Raw genomic sequence first — 21,966 nt, 5'->3', positions numbered from 1 at the left:
GCAGATATTATTCTTGATGAGATTTGAACCTAGGACTCCAGCAATGAAAGGCAATAATTACTAGCAACTGAGCCACATTCTAGAAAATTGGCATACACACATTATTGAATCCTGTTTGTACTACTATTGATTTCAATGGGAATTGGAATCAGCCATCCAGATTCACGATAGTTTTTAGAAAATCAGGTTGGGTATTCCCGACCTGAATATTTAATTTATCTCTCAACACTAATTATGGCATATTAAGTAAAGCATGAAATCACATGCTTTGAACAATGGCTTTATCTGGAAAACCACATAGCCATAGCAATCAATTTGAAAGTCGTAACAATTTTCTCTAAAACCAGACATCTGCATGGTTTTCATGTGACCTCATCCTTAAAAAGGTTCCTTGTGGAATTAAATCTGTGGGGAAAACTACAATTCCTAGTAGGTCCTGAAGCTATGCAGCTGTCAGGGAATGCAGTAGCCTACTCAATAGCCTGCTGCCTGGTCCTTGCCTTGGATTATTCACCCTCAGACATAAATGGTTACACAGCATAGGTTGCAGCATGGAGCTGCAAAATGACTGGTGATGATGGCTTCACAACTGGATAGAGAAGGAAGGTCCTATCTTGCTGTAAAGGGTTTTGGTTGGCCTGTCAATGCGTTACTCCTCCTGTACTTATGGAGGTCTTATTGCTTAGAATGCTGGAACCATCTTGTTTAGTAGCAACAGTCTCAAGAAGATCAAACTGACAATGGTTGTTCAATAAAGTATCATACAGGGAAGTCCTGAGTGGTGGACCCCATAGAACATATGAAGTGCTACTGGCTCAACCCCTTTAAATGAGATATAAAATGCAATACCCTTTTAATGCATGGTAATTCACATATAGAGTTAAATTTTTGACACCTCTGCTCCTCTAATAGTCTGTGTATAACTTGTTAGGAAATTATCTTAATTACCTGTTTAAGTACTCTTTGCTATGACTTAACATTATTTCAATGTTTCTCTAGGATCTAAGAAAACACTCTCATTCTTCAACAAGGGAGCCACAGGAGATACTCAGACAGTAACATTTGATGGCAATGAAATAAAGAAACTCTTTTATGGAAGCTTTCACAAGGTAAACCATCTACTTATTTATCACAAATTGGAAATATTTTCTGCCCCTAAAACCTTTTCTTTAAGCACCATTTACACGCAAGATGATCGCTCAAAATTCATTCAAGAGATAGTTTGATTGACAGTTTGAGCAATCATTTTGCATAAGCTACTAATGGGTACTAATGCCAATTAGTAGCTTATTAGGTTCATTTGCATGTAAATGAGGCTCCCTTCACTGAATACAGATAACAGCAGGCGGTCTGTTATCTGCATACAGCCGCTTTGTTCTGCCCCGGGACTGCAGCTGAAAACAATGTTATCAGCGCTCCCATGGAGAACTCACGAGTCCTGACACTGCGAATGGAGGTGAGCAGGCTGGAATGATGCAAGTCCGCTCCACCTACACAGGAACGATTATCACTGGAACGACCTGTCGGGCATCTTCTGCCCAACAGATCTTTCTGTATTGAAGCACCCTAAGATGATGAACAATGGGGTAGTGTTACTATTGAAAATTCACCAGCTATTTGGAGCAGTCACTGCTGACCATGGCATCTAAGCAGCTGACCAGCTGAATCATAATAAGCATCTTTGTATCCAAAGTACTAAAATATCCCATTATCTAACCTCTGGGTTTTGAAACAAAAGTCATATGCACCCAGAAATGCTACCAATAGAAAATACAGCTTGCCCCTCCAGAAACAAGACTTTCAACAGCCCCATCCACAGAAAAAGTAACGTGGGTTAAAATATGGTGACAGAAAGCAATTTTTTAAATGAAGTGTTTTTATGTTTTAGAAATAGTGCAACATAGAAAACTGTATACAATTAGTATCACTTTAGTCAATTTGACCCAGAGAATAGTGAAAATGTCCTTTTTACTGCAACATGCAATGAAAACAAAACCCCAAAACAATGTTGCATTTGTAAACAATGTGTGTGGTTTTTTTTTTACATTTCAGCCCACTTATAATGTTTTAAAAGTTATGCAATATATTTTTTGGTATATTATATGGTGCCATTGAAAAATACAACTTGACCCCCAAAAAGCAGGCCTTCATAGCACTATGTTGATAGAACAATAAAAATGTTGTGGGTATTGAAAGGACGGGATGAATTTAACGGACCAAAAACAACAATACTGTCAGGTCTTCAAAGGGTTAAACTCTAGAGATGAGCGAGCATACTCGCTAAGGACAACTGCTCGATCGAGCATTGTCCTTAGCGAGTATCTCTCTGCTCGGGAGCAAAGGTTCGGGTGCCGGCGTGGGTGACAGGTGAGAGCGGGGGGGGGGGGGGGAGAGGGAGAGAGAGATCTCCCCTCCGCTCCTCCCCGCTCTCCCCCGCCGCCCCCCGCCGGCAGCCAAATCTTTGCTCCCGAGCGGGCAGGTACTCGCTAAGGGCAATGCTCGATTGAGCAATTGCAATTAGCGAGTATGCTTGCTCATCTCTATTAAACTCCTAAACACTTCTTGAATGAAAACCAAGTATTAGCAGGGTTCTGTGAGAATTAAACAAGATGGTCTATCAATGTTTGATCAGTGGGTTCTGAGCATTCTGATCTCCACCGGTAAGGATAATTAAGAGGCCATAGGCACTCTGGGTTGACCCCTTCAGTGGCTGTATCCTGTGCAGCCGTTTGTTCCATTCCATCCCATTCAAGTGCTGTGCCTGTATAAACAATAAAGAGAGCAAAGTGCTTTCAGAAGTGTTCTAGCCCCCTTATTGTGCTGATTGGCCCCACTAACCAAACATCTATAGCTTATCCCAAATGTAGACTGTTAAAAATTCTGGAAAACCCCTTTAAACTGAGAAGTAATGTGTCAAACGATTATCCTCAACATTTACCTCCTCTGACTATTCCTAATAGACACTAGTAGGAAGTCTAAAAATATAGCTTACAGTCCCTGAAGGTCTAACTTTCTAGGCTTTCATGAAAGGATTAACACTTGATTTCATGTGTGGCACATAGAGCAGAAATATAATATAACTACTGGTATTTATTAAATGCTGTTGAGTATTATGTGTTCATGGATTGTGGGAATTCAACATGAGAACAGGGAAGAGGGTGTTACATACAGCTTTGTGCACATGCCAAAAGTCAATTTGATCATCCTTGAGGTTAATTCTTCTTACCATAAGCCTAATAATCACATTGGATGAAAGGGTCACTGATGGCAGACTGTGCGCAGTAATTAATCCAATATGAAACATAATCCTATGAAACAGCAATTAGCATCATTTCCAATATACTGTATGAAACTTTGGAAAAACAAAGTCCATGGCAAAGATTGCTGGAGCACAAAAGAAGTTTAATTCCAAATGTAAAAGCTTTAATATTTGAATCAGATTAGATGCTGTCTAGTACATCCAAGCAACAGCCTGCTAACACATGTTGTTCACACTGTCTACATTGATAATGAATCACATTATACAGAATGTCTGGAGGACACATCTTAATCATATTTCTTGATCTAGAATATCTCTTTTTGTCACTGAACTTTTTATAGAATTCATTATGGAACATTTTTTTCATTCCTATAAAGGCTCCACACAATGTTCTCACTTATCCCACAAGCAATAGATGATCAGCTTATGTAACAACTCCTCATGAAAAACTGAACTTTCATGGAGAGGAGTCTTAGCAATAAACTCCAATCAGAAATCTATGAAAAGATGAACATTGATGATTTCAGGACTTTCAGTAGAAAAATGTTGCAGTTCAGCCTCTTTAAGTCTTTATTAAGCCTTGAAGAAAACCAAGAAATCTTCATCTTGTTAATATTCTTGTGCCCACGGGCGTAACTATAGAGGATTCAGGGGATGCGGTTGCACCCGGGCCCAAGAGCCTTAGGGGGCCCAAAATGTCTCTCTTCTCCATATAGGGAGCCCAGTACTATGAATGAAGCATTATAGTTGGGGACCCTGTTACAGGTTTTGCATTGGGGCCCAGGAGCTTCAAGTTACGTCTCTGCTTGTGCCAATGTGTTTGGTGTTACCTCATATGTTCTAGTAGTCTTTGAGGTACAATTCTTATAACTAACAGTGTTTCTTATTGTAAGTATGGTTAATTAGAGCTTTTAGTATTGCCTCGTGCATAAAAGGACCTGAAGTTAGTAATAGGCCAGTACTGGATTTCCTCTTTCCATGGAGATCGGCAGAAGTGGTGGTGGTGCATATTGATGAAGGATCACCAGGGTATCCTTCTTGGGATTTCCTGTGAGAAGATAGGCATTGGTCTGAATGCATGGAGAGAGGAATCTGAGATAGATAACTATCTCTGTTGTATCGAACATCATTTAATGAATTTAATCTCATGTGTTCGTCATAAAGAAGATTTTTAGCTTATTCTTTATTCAGCAGCTCTATCCTTGATTGGTGTTTGATAAGAGTATTGCGGAAACACTGTGTACTTCAATTTCTTGTGATAGTTTGACATATTTAGATGTTTTCGCTCTTATTCATACTTTTAACGAGTCTGCAGGGGCTCAATGAAAACAACCAGTAAGCAGAATAGCAGCTGTAGGAGTTGTAAGTTTGCAGTGGTCTGTGCTTCATCTTTGACTTGCAATAGCTTGGCTGCAAATTTCACAAAGGCCTTAATCTTTTGTAATGTTTAATCTGTCTGTAAATATATTGAGTTAAAGCAGCTCAATAACTGCTGTTTTGCTTCTGTCAAAATTAGTAAAATCTCCATTTACTGTATTACACATAGAATAGATTTCTGAGCAAAGCTGCTAGATGCGGTTCACGTACATGTGATCCCCGGAGTTTAAAGGAACTAATTCAGCTTTAGTTGCCTATGGTTTTGTAATAACAAAGGCAAATACGTACCACTAGTTAAAGTGCATAGTGTTTCCCAAATAAGAAAAAGTGGCAAGATCAACAACTACGCAGATAGATTCGGAATGGAGTGATTTGTATGATATGCCAATACAGAATGTGCAGAAGTATGCAGAACACTTTACAGTTTAATAGTGTATCTTTTCTCCAGACAGTAAATCAAAGAGGCCTTAAGATGTCTTGAAAGTCATGGAAAATAATTACAGAATAAAATATATGCTTCTCACTTTTTATGGCTATTTTATTAGATGTCAGTCAGTGAAAAGTCAGAATAGTTTTTGGCTATCAGGGCCCAGCAGGATCCTCTGGTGAAAATTATATCTCTAAATAGAGCAACTTTCTCTAGCTTTCCTATCTATCTATTTATCTATCCATCTCTCTCATATCTATCTATCTATCTATCTATCTATCTATCTATCTATCTCCCTCATATCTATCTATCTCCTATCTATCTATCTATCTATCTCATATCTATCTATCTATCTATCTCATATCTATCTATCTATTTATCTATCCATCTCTCTCATATCTATCTATCTATCTATCTCACATCTATCTATCTCATATCTATCTATCTATTTATCTATCCATCTCTCTCATATCTATCTATCTATCTATCTATCTATCTATCTATCTATCTATCTCACATCTATCTATCTATCTCATATCTATCTATCTATTTATCTATCCATCTCTCTCATATCTATCTATCTATCTATCTATCTACCTCATATCTATCTATTTATCTATCTATCTATCTCACATCTATCTATCTATCTCATATCTATCTATCTATCTATCTATCTATCTATCTATCTACCTATCCCCTATCTATCTATCTATCTATCTATCTCCTATCTATCTCCATATCTATCTATCTATCTATCTATCTATCTATCTATCTATCTATCTCTCTCTCTCTCTCTCTCTCTCTCTCATATCTATCTATCTACTTATCTATCATATAATCTAGACTCACTGAATCATCTTTTTCAATATACAAAAGTTTAATGCTAATAGGCTAAATCATCTTGATGAGGTTTCATAATTGCCCATTGTAACTGCTTTCCACTCCATTCAAAGATGAGGATCCTCCACAGAGGATCCTCCGATATTACCTTAGTACAGTATATGAAAATGGTTATTCTGAACTAGAAAATTCCTTTAAGAAACCCATTCATACCTTTATATAACTTAAAGTAAACTCCTGCTTTCCATTGATCCCTTATCCTGGATATGGAGGTCCTAAAATTACCTAAAATACCCAATATTGCCAAAAAAAGCAGTGATTCACTGTACTATTTATGTCTTCTATAGTGATACTGCAGGAAGGTGAAGTTTAGCACAGTGCCCACTGAAGCTAGTGGTTGTCTGAGAAATAGAAAACTGGATTGTGTCCTCTAGAGTTGGGATTGTCAGTCTTTTTCTGCTGTTGCCTTGGGAGCCAGAGCATGATGGTGCATGGGTCTCACCATTGGCATTGGTCCATGCCAACATTTTTTCTAAATACCTCAATTTATTTAAAGGTTTGTCTTGGGAACCCACATAATTAGGTATTACATTAACATTAACTGAAATAAGCACAAGGAGTCAGCTATATTACTAAATCAGACTGGTATAACCACAAAAAGGCTTGTGTGGCATATATATTTATTTCTGTCAAATGTCATTTCTGTCATTTCTGCCTCCCAACTGCTCCTCGCCAACAACTAAGAGGCATGTCACCAAGTGGGAGAAGCACTGCATTGGAACATGGTACCTCTTTGTAGTGTATTTCTGATCAGCATCCACTTTTTGACTTTTTAAGGTAATCTAGAAAAGTAGAAACCCGCTTTAATTCCATTAATTTATTAATTACGTTGTGAATACTTTATTATCCTGATACCCAACCTTTGTCAGGCATAAAAGGGTTGTTTCAAAATTAGCATGACAAATTAACTGTCCTTTGTTCTGATTCTCCTATTGAGGAGAATATCAAAACTCCTTATTAGAGATGAGCGAGTATACTCGCTAAGGCACATTTCTCGAGTGAGTAGTGCCTTAGCCGAGTATCTCCCCGCTCGTCTCTAAAGATTCGGGGGCCGGCGGGGGGCGGGGAGCGGCAGGGGAGAGCAGGGAGGAACGGAGGGAAGATCTCTCTCTCCCCCTAGCTCCACCCCGCTCCCCGCCGCAACTCACCTGTCACCCGCGCCGGCCCCCGAATCTTTGGAGACAAGCGGGGAGATACTCGGCTAAGGCACTAGTCACTCGAGTAATGTGCCTTAGCGAGTATACTCGCTCATCTCTACTCCTTATGGCTTTGGCTTTCTGTAGCACCAGTGAAAGACAATCTTCTTTTAATGCCATGGTGACAATTCAGTGGAATGACGACATGTGCTTCTGTTTGACTTTTCTCTTCTTTTGTACTATGCAGTTTCGCTTGTTGATTTTGTAAATTAAAAATGATGAAATTATGATCTAGTAAGCGCCCCTCTAATTGTTTTCATATCGATTGTTAGTCTTCCAGGGAAAGATAATGAGCTTAAACTTGGCCTGGAGGGAACGTTCTGGCGTAGACCAGTGGATTTTATGGCTTGCCGCTTTTTAGCTGTTGAACTTGGGATGTCACTTACTGCTGGGAAATGTTTGGCTTTATCCTTGAGACTGAAATGTGAGTCTCTTTTAAAAGCTAACAGATTTTATTGCTCATGTTCTCAGGAAACCATGCATCTCACTTAAATTTACCTTCTGGTAGCTGTAGTCAAGCAGTTGATTGAGCCACTCAAATTTTCCTTTCCTCCTTTTTTGTGGTATAGTGTTCTCTCAATTGCTCTAATGTGGGTTTTGGTCTACGCATTTAATAGGGGAAGACAGTGGCAGGAATCAGCAGTTTTTGGAATGTGTGTCTCATACTGTATAGTCTGGTGTTGTAGAGTCAGCCTGTGTTAGTGGCATTTTCTGTCCAAGTTGTCATTTGTATTTATGTATTGCACCGTCAGAAATGTTTTTCTTTCCCCTACTGTACGCTTTAATACAGTGGACATACTCTTGCCATTAAAGCTGGATTATATCACTCCCCAGTCCACAAGGTTAAGGATTAGAGATGGTAGAACTGATTCAGCAGTTTTGGGATTCACAATGAATCACAGTGATTTTTATTTTGAAGACTCAATGGAGAAAAGCTCTGTAGCCTCTTCTCTGATTTGTGACATTATGTTTATTGGGATGGATTGAGCTATACCAGACACCACCACTAAATAATTAAGGTGCTGTAAATGGAACATAGTGAAGCGACAGTAACAGCCACTTGAATGAGGCAGGCTCTTCAAACAGCTGAGTGGTAGGGGTGCCTGGAGTCAGACGCCCAATGACAATGATCTGATATTGATAACCTTTTTTGAGGATAGTTTAAGGGGTTGTCCACTGTTCACAATACTCAAACATAATAAAACAGCTAATATTCGCTTCTCCTGATTCCCTGCATGTTCCCTGCCAGCATCTTGAGATCTTCCCTATGACGTACTGTTTACAGGCTACAGCAGCCTGTATATGGTACATTATGGCCTACTGAAGTCACAGAGCTCAGCAATCGAGCACTAAGGTCTATAATTGACTGTAGCAGCCTGTGACTTCCTGTACGCAGGCTTACTGCAGCCTATAAACAGTATATCACAGGGAAGACCAGTGTGGTGTGGGACATGTGAGGAGCCAGGAGAGGTGAGTATTAACTGTTTTATTATGTTAGGGCATAGGGAAAATAGATTTTTTTAATCAACTCGGACAACACCTATCATGAAGTGAACGAAGCAATAAAGTGAAATTCGCCATCAGTCATGGGAGATGCAGTGTCTGACAAGGCTGTCCATTGCCTAAGTAACCAGTCTGCTTGATATGACGCTACATCTACTGCTGATAATTGTGAACTTCAGAACTAGATGAAGCTTTTATTGTCCTGCAAAGTTGTAGCTCAATATAGAACATAACAGTTGAAGTCATGGGTTAATGTTTTACTTCCTACAGTGCTATACAAAAATTGCTATTTCCTACATGTATTCTTTGCTCCTGTCTCCAGTGATGTTCACAATAAGTTCCCTACCCCGGCCACACACACAGGGGCCAATTTATTAAGAAGCCAGTTAACCTACCAGTATACTTTTGGAATCTGAGTGGAAAGGAGAGTGCCCACAAAAACCCACACAAACACAGGGAGAGCACCCCAGTGATAAAAAGACAATAGGAATAACCACTGAACTTCTATGACTACTTTTCTGTTTTAATGCTGTGGTTACAAGGGGTGCAATCAGTTTGAAGTGATCTCATGGCTTTGATCTGAAAAATAGGTTTACACACATGGGTTCAGTTGTTTAATGTAAATGCGGTTGCTTGGGCTCCGAGGGTATGAAAGCTTGAAGAGGAGGCCAACTTTTGAAAAGTCTTTAAATGCCTTTGTATTTATATGTTGATGGCTGTTCTCATGGCAACAGAAAACATTTCAATAATCCATGAATCCTGAATTATAAGACGTGAGTGACAAAATCCTAAATAAGCAAAAAGTCAATCCCTCGGAGGATTTATCTGTAGTTTATTGGAAGGAAACCATATGTGCTCTCCGACGGTAACATTTCATTTATCAGAGCTCAGTGGCTTTGCGGTATTATAGTTATCTCCAGAAGCCTATTTTGCACCACATACTGTTTTTTTTTAAATTCCCGGTAGCATTTAGGTTACACAAACATGTTCTTAATTACCTTTTCAGACATTCTCCATGGAATATTGAAGAGCTTCTACATATATTCATATGCAATCTAATTTTTTATATCTTTACTATGAATACATACTATATAGAACAGGAAATGGTTAAGGCTGCTTTTAGCAAAGTACATGTAAGGAAATGTATTTTTTATTTCAACTTGATGCCAGGTATTTCAAAACAGCCTTGGAAATCAGTAATGGAATTTGATTTTGGCTTTGTGTCACAGCCAACAGATTATTTCATCAAAATGCAACATTTAAAGATCTCATTCTGTGCCCAGAGGAAGAAAATGAGCTGATAATCTCAATAGATCCTGAATAATAGGTTCTACTTAATTGTCCATTCAGTAGTTCATTCAGTTTTAAGAAAATACTTTTATACTGAAAAGTACACAGACTGGGCTAATGTCCAAATATATTTGGACACAATGTTTTCGCAATATTTATCAAAATTCCATTAGAGTTCAGACAGAAATAAACTGAATTTAACAGACCTTTTACATTTGATATTGTTTTAATTCAATATGTCAGTTTTATACTTAGGGCTCAGTCACACGGGCGCATCGGCACCTGTACACAGGCGCCGATGCGCCCGTGTGATTGAGCCCTTCCTGCAGGAAGAAGACGGCCGTACCTCAAGACGGATGTCTCTCTGCAGCGCTGATGAAAGAACACATGACCGGCAATGAAGCCGGTCACATGTTCTTTCTCCCGGTGCTGCAGAGAGACGTCCGTCTGCAGGTACGTCCGTCTTCCTCCTGCAGTAACACAGGCGCCGAAGCGCCCATGTGACGAAACCCTTAATCTGACACTATAATTTAATACTTAGTCCAACACTCAGATTTATGTTTGATACTTTTTCATTATAAATATATCTTTTAGCAAAAAATTGTGGCTACTTCATCGTATGACATATTACAGAGTATTCAAGGAGCAAATATTCTGTACATACTAGAAATTAGAAGGCTGCTGTGGCAGTTTTATCATTGTGCTTGTCTAATGCATCCTTTCTTTGCCATGGTTTTTGCAAAATTGCAAACCCCATAATTAATTCAGATTCTATTACTACCCACAATATTAATCTAGACCAAACCCTGAGTCAACTGGGAACCCAAACCAGACCTGAAAATTAGTTCAGACCTCCAAATTTATTCAGACTCCAAACCAGACCCCTTAATAAACTCACAACCAGACTCCTAAATAAATACAAATTGCAAATCATAGCTTTGAATAAATTCAACTTCTGGACCAGCCTCCAAATTATTTCAGACCCTAGACCAAATTCAGACTCCTGATCAGACCGAAAGATTAGCTCAAATCTTGGACCAGACTCAAAAATTAATCCAGACTCCAGACCAGACCCTAACATTAATTGGCACCTCATATCAGACTCAAGTCTATTTGTTATTTGTAACTATCTACTATTTCTATCAAAGTTCAAAAATGTATTTATATTTTGAGAAAACAATACCTGAATGACAATTTCCTTTTCTTTAGGTGCACATTGTGGTCTCTCCTACATACGTGAAAATTTATATTGACTGTAGTGAAGTGGCAGAGAAACCAATTAAGGCAGCTGGTAACATTTCAGCAGATGGATATGAAGTACTTGGGAAGCTCAAGGGAGACAAAAAATCAGCTCCAGTAAGTCACTTTTTAACAAAATACTTGATATGTGTTAAAGTATATATTTGGCGTAAGGATTATCACTCTTGTTTTTTTACCACCTTCTTCCATTTGTATAGTCTACATGGTTACCAATTCACCAGTAAAACTGGTGATACACATTAGTTATTCATATGAACTTTATAGGGAAGCACAAATGTACCTTGATGTCTCCTTTTGTGAAAATAAGTCAATTAGATTGGATTTGAGCGCAGATGATATTTTAGGATGTGTGTAAACGCCCAACCGTTCTCCCGACAACTATTGCTCCTGTGCTTTCAGACAGGAATGATAGTTCTTTAGTGAATGGAGGCAAAGCATGCCAGAGATATTGTCCAGACACCCGCCTCCATTTATTGTAAATGGGCAGTCGTTCAAAGATTGAACAACTCTTGCTTACACTAAGCGAGAAGTTACTCACTAGTCGAGTGAGCTGCATTGATGTGACTAGCAACTCCTAAGCAATTTCTCACTCAGTGCCCTGTTGGGTCGCTGTGTGTACATAGGCCTACTATTGCTGAAAATCACTGTTTCAAGCGATTTTTTAGGCGATGATTGCCCTGTGTAAGGGTACATTTAGGTACATTTCCCGACTCTGTTGTTGAAGTAACAATATCAGCCAAGCCATAATAGCTGTCAGCTAAATAATCATGTACTTCTAAAGATCATCTTCTTGTATAGGCATCTACCACTGTTTTGCCTTCAATTACTGTTCATCTGGTCAGGAGAGGATAAACTTAAAAACAGCTGAAAAAACAGACTTTCTTTTGTTGTCATTGTACTGCTGTGGTCAAATTATTGGTCTCATTACTGTCTATTTCTTACAACAAGACATTTCAATCAGGACTTGACATCAACAAGATGTGATTTAAGACTATATCACTGAAGTCTCTATTATAAAGATGCACATACCTCAACTGCAATTAGGTAGATGTAAACTCACTTATATGTAACAATATAGTAAATGTAAAAGCTGGAACCATGCCTGGCAATCTCCCAAGCCGAAATACTTTAGAGGATTTTTATGCACCACATCAAACATAGCCAGAACAATGAATTTTACAATAGAGAAACTTGCCAAACAAGTAGAACTTAAATTCACTTACAAGATGACATCACACTATGTAATTTGCTGCAGATGTTCATTTGTCATCGGTTCAGATGTGGATGTTAAGCAAATGTCTCGAAATGTCTGATAAAGAAATACACAAATGACATGACAAGTAAACAAGTCTTTGCCTTGTTCCCAGTTCCTTCTCCAGATGTTTGACATTGTATGTACTGTAACCTGGACAAGCCGAGATAGATGTTGTGATATTCCTTCAATGGTAAGTCTTATATAAATAATTTTACATGATGTTATGCTATGGATAGAGTAGCAAAGTATGCTTTTTGTGTAGTTTAGTGATATAGAAATTTAATTTTTACCAAAAGTTCAAAATCTATAACAAAGCTCCCAGCCTACAAAGTCTAATTTATATTACCGTTGGCTAATTATATAGCCAATGGGCTAATGGACTCCAAGAAACAGGGTCAGGTGTGTTTGTTATATCTGCAACCCCTATTGCAATGTTCCTGCTGTTTTCATTGCAGCATAGTAACATAGTATGTAAGGCCGATTTCCCCCAATGTTGATCCAGAGGAAGGCAATTTTCTATACCAAAAGTTCCTAAAACCTGTCTTATGTAGTTACAAGTAGCATCCAATATCTCCCATCTAATACCTTGTATCTTTTCTTTGCAACAAACAACCTTACATTAAAGTTTTCATTATTATTTCAAGTAAAGAGGGGGAACAGACTTTGACCGCACCTGTACCAGAATAAACCAACCAAGTAACATGTTTCAGTTGGTATGTAGTTGGGAGAAATTTACCCATATTTGGTAGATATAATATCACCCTCCCATTAATTGTCATATATCCAGACTTTTCTTTACGGTGAAATGGAACAGTCTTGTATGCACATGCTATCAGAAACATTGCGTTATCTCTATGATGAATTGAGATGTACTGTTTAACAATGGATTTAATATAGATTAAAGAGATTCTAAAAGATTATACTATTTCCAGTGATGTAGGAATCACTTTTCAGGATTGTGTAATGTTCTCATAAATCTCTTACAAAATTTCGCAAGTCTTGAGGATGATATAGTGGCAGTTGAAAAGCAAAATTAAGCTGCCAAAGCATCAAGGCTTTCTGGTAAAGGTATTATAGTAGCATAGGCCAATAAATCATTTGGTGCATTTGCTATGTTTTTATCATCTGGCTGATTACACAATTATGCCCATACTTAGCACAGGAAAAGATGTGAACTAGTAGCCAATCTGAATGTCATTAATTTAAGAACCTTGAACAAACACAAAGGCTTTTCAGATATCAGATAACTCTAGCAATCTGCAAAGATATACAAAGTGGGACTGAAAAAGCAAATACATTTTTGGCAGTTTGCAAATAGGAAAATAATGTACTTTAGAAAAGTAATTCTTTAAACCATCTGTGGCATCTCTTACGTCATGTCTTAGCTCACTATCAGCCAAATATATACAAAGTCGTATATTATGTCAGCAAGGATAATTCACAGCACTGTATACATTTCACTTAGTATCATAAGCTCACTTGTGACTTGATGGGTTTTACACATGATAACATCAGTACGCACAGTCTTTAATATAACTCGAGTCAATGCTACAGAACATTTTACTGACACCCTTACAGATTCATTGAAAAGTGTAGAAAAAAATCTATTTTCTGGAGGAAAATATAAAACAGTTTTTTTGTCCCATTTACCATTTCATTTGGAGAAGTTGTAGTATCTATCTACTCGGAATAAATCTTTAGAAGCCTAATCTGTTCTTTTAAGTGGGTTAATCATTTTGAAGTGTCATATTAATGCTTGTGAAGAACTTTCTTATTGTTAAACATCTAAGGTGATAAGTAGAGATGAGTAAGCACGCTCGTTTAAGGCTGATCTTAAGGTCATTTTGAGTAGGTGATTACTTGTCTAAGCACCATGCGGGGGGGGGGCAGTGGGGAGGCGGGGGGAGAGAGAGATCTCTCATCCCCCCCGCTGCCCCCCCACATGGTGGTCGGATGAGTAATCAGTTACTCGAAAAGACCAATGCTCGCTCGAGCATCAGCCCTATACAAGCATGCTCGCTCATCTCTAGGGATAAGATATAATGACCTAAGCGTTTTATTGACTGTTGAGAACTTGGTAACTACAAATAATGCATCACCAGAAAATGATGGATTACAGTTCTGAATAAAGACAGCCTTATCTGAGTTGATAAGGGTCTGTGTTTTAGCACTGGTTCTAAGGACTGGCTAAGAACTTTTGTGTTTGATGAAAATATCAAACTGATTATGTTTTATTTTCTCATTGACTAGTGCTAACTAAAACATGTGTAATTTAATAATTTGATAAAATAGTGTATTTTCATCAAAGTTGCACTCAATTGTTTTCAGAGAGAAGAAGCTAAATGCCCAGCATTGCCGCATGCCTGTACTTGTTCACAAGACAGTGTGGGAGCTCCAGGACCAGCCGGCCCATCTGTAAGCATATATTTTAATACGTCTTCAGTTCAAGACTCAAAAGAAGGAAAAAAAATATTATTTAGACTTTATTAATTTTGAAGTTTCATATTTTTTGGAATCTCCCCAAGTTCTGAGATAATTGTTTTAAGTATTCTTGTTGCCATTTCCTTTGTTAAATACCTATAAGGATTCTCTCGCTTAAGATTCATTTGACCTGATAACTAAGATTGACAGAAATAATGAAATGTGAATGTGCTTATGGGAGGCGTTTCTGGTGGCTTCTTGTCAAATATGTTAAAGTAGAAGGAAAAATACATTTCTAAAACCTCAGAGAGATCAAATTAAAAGTTAAGAGACTTTTGTCTGATATAACTGAATTACAAATCTACCCTCTTATGTTTAGGGTATGCCTGGTAGCAAGGGTCCCAGAGGTGATAGGGGTACAGATGGACCTTCTGTAAGTATATAAGATATCATATTCTACTTTATATGTAAGTGGAAAACATTTTTAATACTTGATAAAAGTTAAGAAAATATGTTTACTGAGATTTTTTAAACTAATCTGAAGAATGCAGTATTAAACTTAGAATAAACAACTAAGGATGTTGTGTTTGCTTGGAAACATTTCTTGACTTTACCTTGAAGTTAGCATCATGTTAAAGAGCATATTTCTATTGTCATAAGCAAAGTTGTAGGGGCAGCATTGTTCCTAGCATATAGAAGCCCACTTTTGAGTAGATCAGGAGAAAACATTGTAAATATACACTGTAATGGGCCAACATTCGGCAGTAAAGCCTGCACAACCGCTGATGTCATCACTAAGGTCGTCAGTGCTCGTGCAGAGCCTTTGCACTGACAGACTTCACTGCTGGATTGCGAGCTTCTCACTGCTGGATTGTGGGCTTTACCTTCTATGTGAAGCACTGAGCGGGGAGCATTTATACTGAACAACAAGCCCACGATCCAGTGATAGCTTTTATGCTGACTGAAAGTCAGCGATATAAACCTGTGAATGACTAATGAGAGATTTTTGAGCATTTACACTGCACAATTACCGTTCAGAGTCATTCGTTTGAACTAATTGTGAGCAATAATTGTCCCTTGTAAATGGCCTATTTGGTATTAATTGCTAAACAGCACTAAAACCATCACCGGCAATCATGGACAATGGATACTAATATGAACTCCTTAATTAGCCAAGATCATCCGAGATATCCAGTATTTCCTACTACTACGAAAGGTGGGTGGACTAAAGATTGCTATCATTAATATCTTTTTAGGAACTGTGACATTTTTCATATATGTTAAAATGCTGACAATATCTAAATAAATAGTGTTGATTTTTCTGATACAATAAAATGTTACTCTTGTTTTTAGTCAAAGGGTGACTTTTCATAAAATGTCAGGAGCTGAATAGTTGTATTTAGTGTTGACATTCTCTTTGCAGTAGTTACAGAATTAGTCATGTTAACGTATGTCTTCATGACTTCAGACTCATGTGATGTAAAGAGATGTTTATAAGAATGATGGTTAGAATACTGCTGATTTGAATAACATGTTATATACCTCCAGCTCTAAAGTATCCATGCAGCCCCTGGCAACAGAGCTAAAAATCTGCAAACAATCTTTATCTAGCAAGTTCTGCCAATACTAAAATAATTAAGAGAGGTGCTAGTGGGACTTTGAGACATATTTGTTGAATGGTTATGAGTTGGGGTGTCATGGGTCATATAGGATGAAGGTCATAGGTAGTTTAAAAGAAATAATGATCAGAACACTTAATCTCTAAACATTGGAAGGTTTGGGAAGTAGTAAGCCCAAATCTTTCTCAGAGAGTGTCCAATGTGGAAAAATACAAACTATGAATAAGTGGACTAGAACTGAGTGAATTATGAGATACAGAACGCGCTTCAGATACATTTTAAACATTCCGGAATTCTGTATAAAAAATCTAATTTGATCAAATCCTGAGTTTAGATTAGAAGAATAAAGTAGAGGGTTCCTGAAAAAAGTTATTAATTTGCAGGCAAAAAGTAGACACAACATTTAACAGACCTTCATAAAGATTGGGAAGGGATTGAAGAGGAAAAGTGAATAGCTTCTATGTTGACTTTATGTATTTTACAAAACTGCATTTCATTTTTGTGTCTTAACATTAGGGGCCCCCAGGGCAGCGAGGAGATCAAGGTCTACCTGGTCCACAAGGGCCTCCTGGACCTCAAGGACCTCCTGGACTTTCTATTCCTGGAGAACCTGTAAGTTGGAAGAGATGAAATTTGTTGAAAATGTCATAAAATATGTCTCTTTCTTTTAAGTATTCATGTAAAATATTTTGTGATGATTTCTAATCCTGTATTTAGTTGATAGAGTTCTAGGTATAGTTGATGATGTGCAAGAAGTTTACATATTTTACTCCCTTTCCTGTAATTCAAATTTAAAGTATCTTAGATATTTTAGGATTCCACATTAAATACTGTGACATTATAAGGTCATGCATAAATTGAAGTGAATGTATATTTCACATTATATTCATTTAGGGCCGTCAAGGAATAAAGGGTGATCAAGGTGACCCTGGATTGCCAGGAAGAATAGTAAGTCTGTAGCTGAATGTAGATTATTATTTTAATTATGTATTTAATAATGCTAAATTATTGTATATCCATGGAGATATGTTTTCTTTTAGCTTATTAGCTTTAGTGATATAGAAATTTATATCAGTACTGCTTTGATAAATGTGTTTACATCTCTGAATGTTTTATCTATTTTAAAGGGATCTCCGGGTGTAACAGGACCACCTGGACCTATGGGACCAGCAGGGCAAAGGGTATGTTTCTTAAATCCAACTTTTTATCATAGTGATATTATCTAATACAAGGTAAAATCAGTCAAGGATGAGCTTAGAAAATCATGCTTAACTATCTCCACTCCAAGAAAATGCAGTTATGGCTTAAATGAAGATAAAGGAAAACAAATTCCTTCTAATCACTTATGAATCTTTTGGATTCCATGCTAGCTCAGTTAACTCATTTGTTATTTTAACCATCCCTATTTCTGATGATGTTTTGAATTTATTTTCCTTATTCATGAATCTGGAGGTTATTAAAAGGGATGGTGGAATTTGTCATAAACTTCATGTATTGTAAACAGTAAAGAGAAAATGTGATGAAAGATCCCCCTAGTGCCGCAGGACAACTATGCTAACCACTAAGTTAGTAATTAAACATATTTTGTACAGTTTATGTAGTGAGAAATTATTGAATTCCCTAAACATGCATTTCTAAATCAATTGCATATAAAATGTTAGGACTTAATTTTGCATCTTAATGAGTTGCAGAATATAATTGCTTGTAGATTTAATCCTTACAAATTAAACAAATGACCTGCAAGCAGCTTGAAGCTCTGGCTGCAAAACCTTTTGCTCAGCCAAACCGTCTTTTTCTGTAATCCTTTCTTGTAATAAATTGTTCAAATAGAAACTTTTCACAATTTTATTTTACTTCTTGTTTTTCGATTGTTTAGTTAATCTTAATAACTAAAAATCAAAAAATGTCAGAATTGCAAATCAAATAGAGCACAACATTCTGAAAATCTATGTTTTTAGACTTGGGATGTTCAGGCATAGAAGAGAATACAGGAGTGAACATATTGGATTGTGTTATTGCCAAACAAAACAAGGGATTATTTTGGTTAGCCGATATATGTAACATATTTCTTTCACTTACATTTTTCCTTCGGGATTCCTGTGGAGTGATAAAGACTGATCTTGTCATGTGGACTGTAACACATTAGGAACAATGAACCATGCATTTTATATGCACTGAAATATTAAATGTGCAGTATGACAGTCAAGGGATATTCTCATTTATTTATACTTGGGTTTTAAAAATGCAGCACATGGAAGACATTTATCAAAACTAGTGTAAGTAAAAATTGAAGCACATAGCAACCAATTAGATCTCATTTAAATAAGAACCTTTGCAAAATCGGATCGGGTCATCCCAACTTGATTTTTAGCAAAAATCACTGGAAAATTGGGTTCACCAATTTGGCCTCCATACGCAGGAGAAGGTGGTGGAGCTATTGCCTTTTCAATGAATATGGCTCAGTGGTTAGCACTGTTGCCTTGCAGTGCTGGAGTCCTTGTTTCAAATCTCATCAAGGACAACATCTACATGGACTTTGAAAAACTCCATACAGATGTTACCCTTGGTCAGATTTGAACCAAGAACTCTAGAAGTGCTAGCAACTGAGCCACAGTGTTTGTTCATTATTCCCCAGAGGAGGAGAAGGATAAGAGTACACACAAAGAGAACATACAAATTCCATACAGAGGTTGCCTTTGGATTTGAGCTCAGAACTCCAGCACTGCAAGGCAGCAGAGCTAACAACTAAGCCATTATAGTTCTTCAGTCTTCATTCTCCCTACTCCAAAGGAGAAGAAAAAGAATATACAAAGTCCATGCATATGTAATCCATAGTCAGAGCTGAACCTAAAACCTCAATGCTACAAGCCAACAGTGCTAGCCACTGAACTTCTACCTTCTTCATCATCCTGCTTCTGCCCTCTGTGGAGGAGAAGATTGAGGAGAAGGGGAAGAAAGAGAAGGTATTCTTATCATCATTTCCTTTTTTCTCTTCCTCCTTTTCCTTCTCTTTCTTGAGCTTTTTCTTCTTCTCTGGAAGAGTAGATGAAATAAGAACAATAAAGAAGGGGAAGAAGGAAGGTTAAGCATGGTCACTTATTAGCACTGTTGCCTTGCTGTTCTGGAGTTCTAGGTTCAAATCTGACCATGGGCAACATCTGTATGGCGTTTTTAATGTTTTCTTTGCTTTTATTCCTTTCCTGCTTTGGAGAAGAAAGAACAAGTATGATGGTTCAGCTCTTAGCACTGCTGCTTTAGAGTGCTTCAGTTCTGTGTTCAAATCTGACCATAGGCAACATCTGTATTCATGTTGGAGTATTCAAAGTCAAAGTAAGTGTCATCCTTGATGAGATTTGAACCTAGGACCCCAAAGCTGCAAGGCAACAGTGCTAACTAATGAGCCATATTCATTGAAGAGGCAGTAGCACCACCTCCTCATGCGTCTGGATGCCAAATTAGTGAAGGTGATTTTTGCTAAAAATCAAGTTGGGCTGACCTGATCCGATTTTGAAATAATCAACCCGATTTGATCGCCCAACCAATCACGGCAGATAACACTAACAATAATGTGCTTAATCCCAGCACCATATGTTAACACAAGTAGTGCTTATAGATCTGTAATAGGGACTGTTAGAGGGATCCATAGGGACTCCTCTAGTCATACAGGTTCCCAGTTTAAGTTAAATATTTAGATTGCATACAAATTCCATGAAATGTTTGTCATGTGGTCACAATATTGCCTATAGATTCTTGTTATACTGAAGGTGTTATAGCTTGCAGGATTCCCGTATATTCAGCCACATGCTTCCTCTGGAGTGATGGGCCGTTTATTGTTTTATTTGAGGATGGGATAAGGAATAATACCAAGCAAGTTTTGTTTGAATTGACATCAAAGGAAAAAGCTGGAAGCAGCTATGATAAAATAGAGGAGAGGTAAACACTTGACTTGGGTTTATTACACAAATCACATTAAAATCCTTCTTCTTGAATCCATAGAAGATACTAAAATTGGGTTTCATTTTAAAACTTCAACTGGAAATTGGAGATAAAAGACTGATCAAAATAATGTGTCATAGATAGTTGCATGCAGGATTCTTACTGTCTGCTATCTATTTGTTGAGTATAAATACCATGTCAGTTTAATCAGTCTTACATGGTAGAGATTTATATTTTCATTATTCTTATGATGCTCTGCTGATAGGAAAGCATATTTCCCAGTAATTTTATTATGTTGTATGTTATTTGGTCAGCTGCAGATATAAATTTGTTGCATGGGAAGCCAAAGTTGTATTTATTACAGCTGTCCATAGATATTAGACAGTGGAGCCAAATGATTTCAAAGACTGGAGTTGGGGAAACCAAAGATCCAACAGGTTTCAATTTTGACCTGGTAATAAACAGTACCAAGGGGTGTTTGATAACTGCCTGTCTTCCTCTATTAATGCAATATGCATATTGCTGATACCAAATAGCTTGGAAGTAGTGAAGCCTCAGTTGATAACTGTTTGCTAACAGCTATTTAAGGTGCCCACACATGTTTCATTCAAGCTGTCAGCCAATTGAAAGCTCTATCATCAGTTACCTGAGGTATTTGTTAGATGGTAATAATACTGTCAAATTGTGTATTCACTAGACTTTTTGATGAGGTTGATGCTGAATTCAGACTGTCCTGGTTTGTCCCATTTATCACACTCTCATCCTGTGCATCTTTTTATCAGTCTTTCATGCATAAAAATGGTTAAACTTCATTATGAGTTATTCTTTACCAGTGTGATTCTTTTAAAGTATCAAATTTTGATGTGTATATAATGCATTTTTTTTTAAAAATGTGATATATTTATAGTCAATGATTTGATTTTTACACTAAATAGTAGATTAGGGTATGCATTCTTTATTAGCTGCCATAGTAGACTAAGCTTTTCACTAGAGTTGAGCGAACGTACTCTTCCGAGCTTGTTGCTTGTTCGAGTATTAGAAGACTCGATGGTGCTCGCTAATCGAGCGAGAATCACACCGTGTTTGACCCCGCCCCAGTTTTTTGCCCCTTCCCACTGTGACGTGTCGGTTTTGGGCCCTGCCAGCTGCAACGCAGCGCATGTCAATGGCAAATTTTTTGGCTGGCTGATGGAGAGAGAGAGAGAGAACACACAACCCCCCCCAAAAAAGCTCGGCACCCGGCGTCCCACATACAAAAATGCTTGAGTCTCCTATTGTAGTCAATGGGGTTCGTTACTCGGTAGAGCTCTCGAATTTTACAAAAAGCTCGACTGGAATAACGAGGACCCGAGCATTTGGGTGCTTGCTCATCTCTACTTTTCACCTTTAGAAACTTAGGTTTGTATTGTTATCAACAGAAGTAAATCATGATGATTTACTCTCTATGATAATAAGAGGCTCTTTTGGTATGCTTGGATAAAAAAAATTGTTGAAGCTTGATATAAAAATTATAGCTGTAATCC

At 37.6% G+C, this 21,966-nt stretch overlaps 1 protein-coding gene across 3 annotated transcripts in view; it reads left to right on the top strand.

Moving 5' to 3' along the window:
* The window catches only part of COL12A1 (collagen type XII alpha 1 chain), a 159,935-nt gene that overhangs the window by 120,316 nt on the left and 17,653 nt on the right, over window positions 1-21,966 (top strand). For all 3 annotated transcript variants that reach the window (XM_066604593.1, XM_066604611.1, XM_066604602.1), the window contains 8 exons: window positions 1,000-1,109; window positions 11,162-11,308; window positions 12,580-12,657; window positions 14,796-14,882; window positions 15,268-15,321; window positions 17,024-17,119; window positions 17,402-17,455; window positions 17,635-17,688. In XM_066604593.1, coding sequence (XP_066460690.1) covers window positions 1,000-1,109; window positions 11,162-11,308; window positions 12,580-12,657; window positions 14,796-14,882; window positions 15,268-15,321; window positions 17,024-17,119; window positions 17,402-17,455; window positions 17,635-17,688 — 680 coding nt within the window. The remainder of the gene's footprint in view (window positions 1-999; window positions 1,110-11,161; window positions 11,309-12,579; window positions 12,658-14,795; window positions 14,883-15,267; window positions 15,322-17,023; window positions 17,120-17,401; window positions 17,456-17,634; window positions 17,689-21,966) is intronic.

This window comes from Eleutherodactylus coqui, chromosome 1, assembly GCF_035609145.1.
Source record: "Eleutherodactylus coqui strain aEleCoq1 chromosome 1, aEleCoq1.hap1, whole genome shotgun sequence".
NCBI lineage: Eukaryota > Metazoa > Chordata > Amphibia > Anura > Eleutherodactylidae > Eleutherodactylus > Eleutherodactylus coqui.
This window is presented reverse-complemented; position numbering and strand designations above follow the sequence as displayed.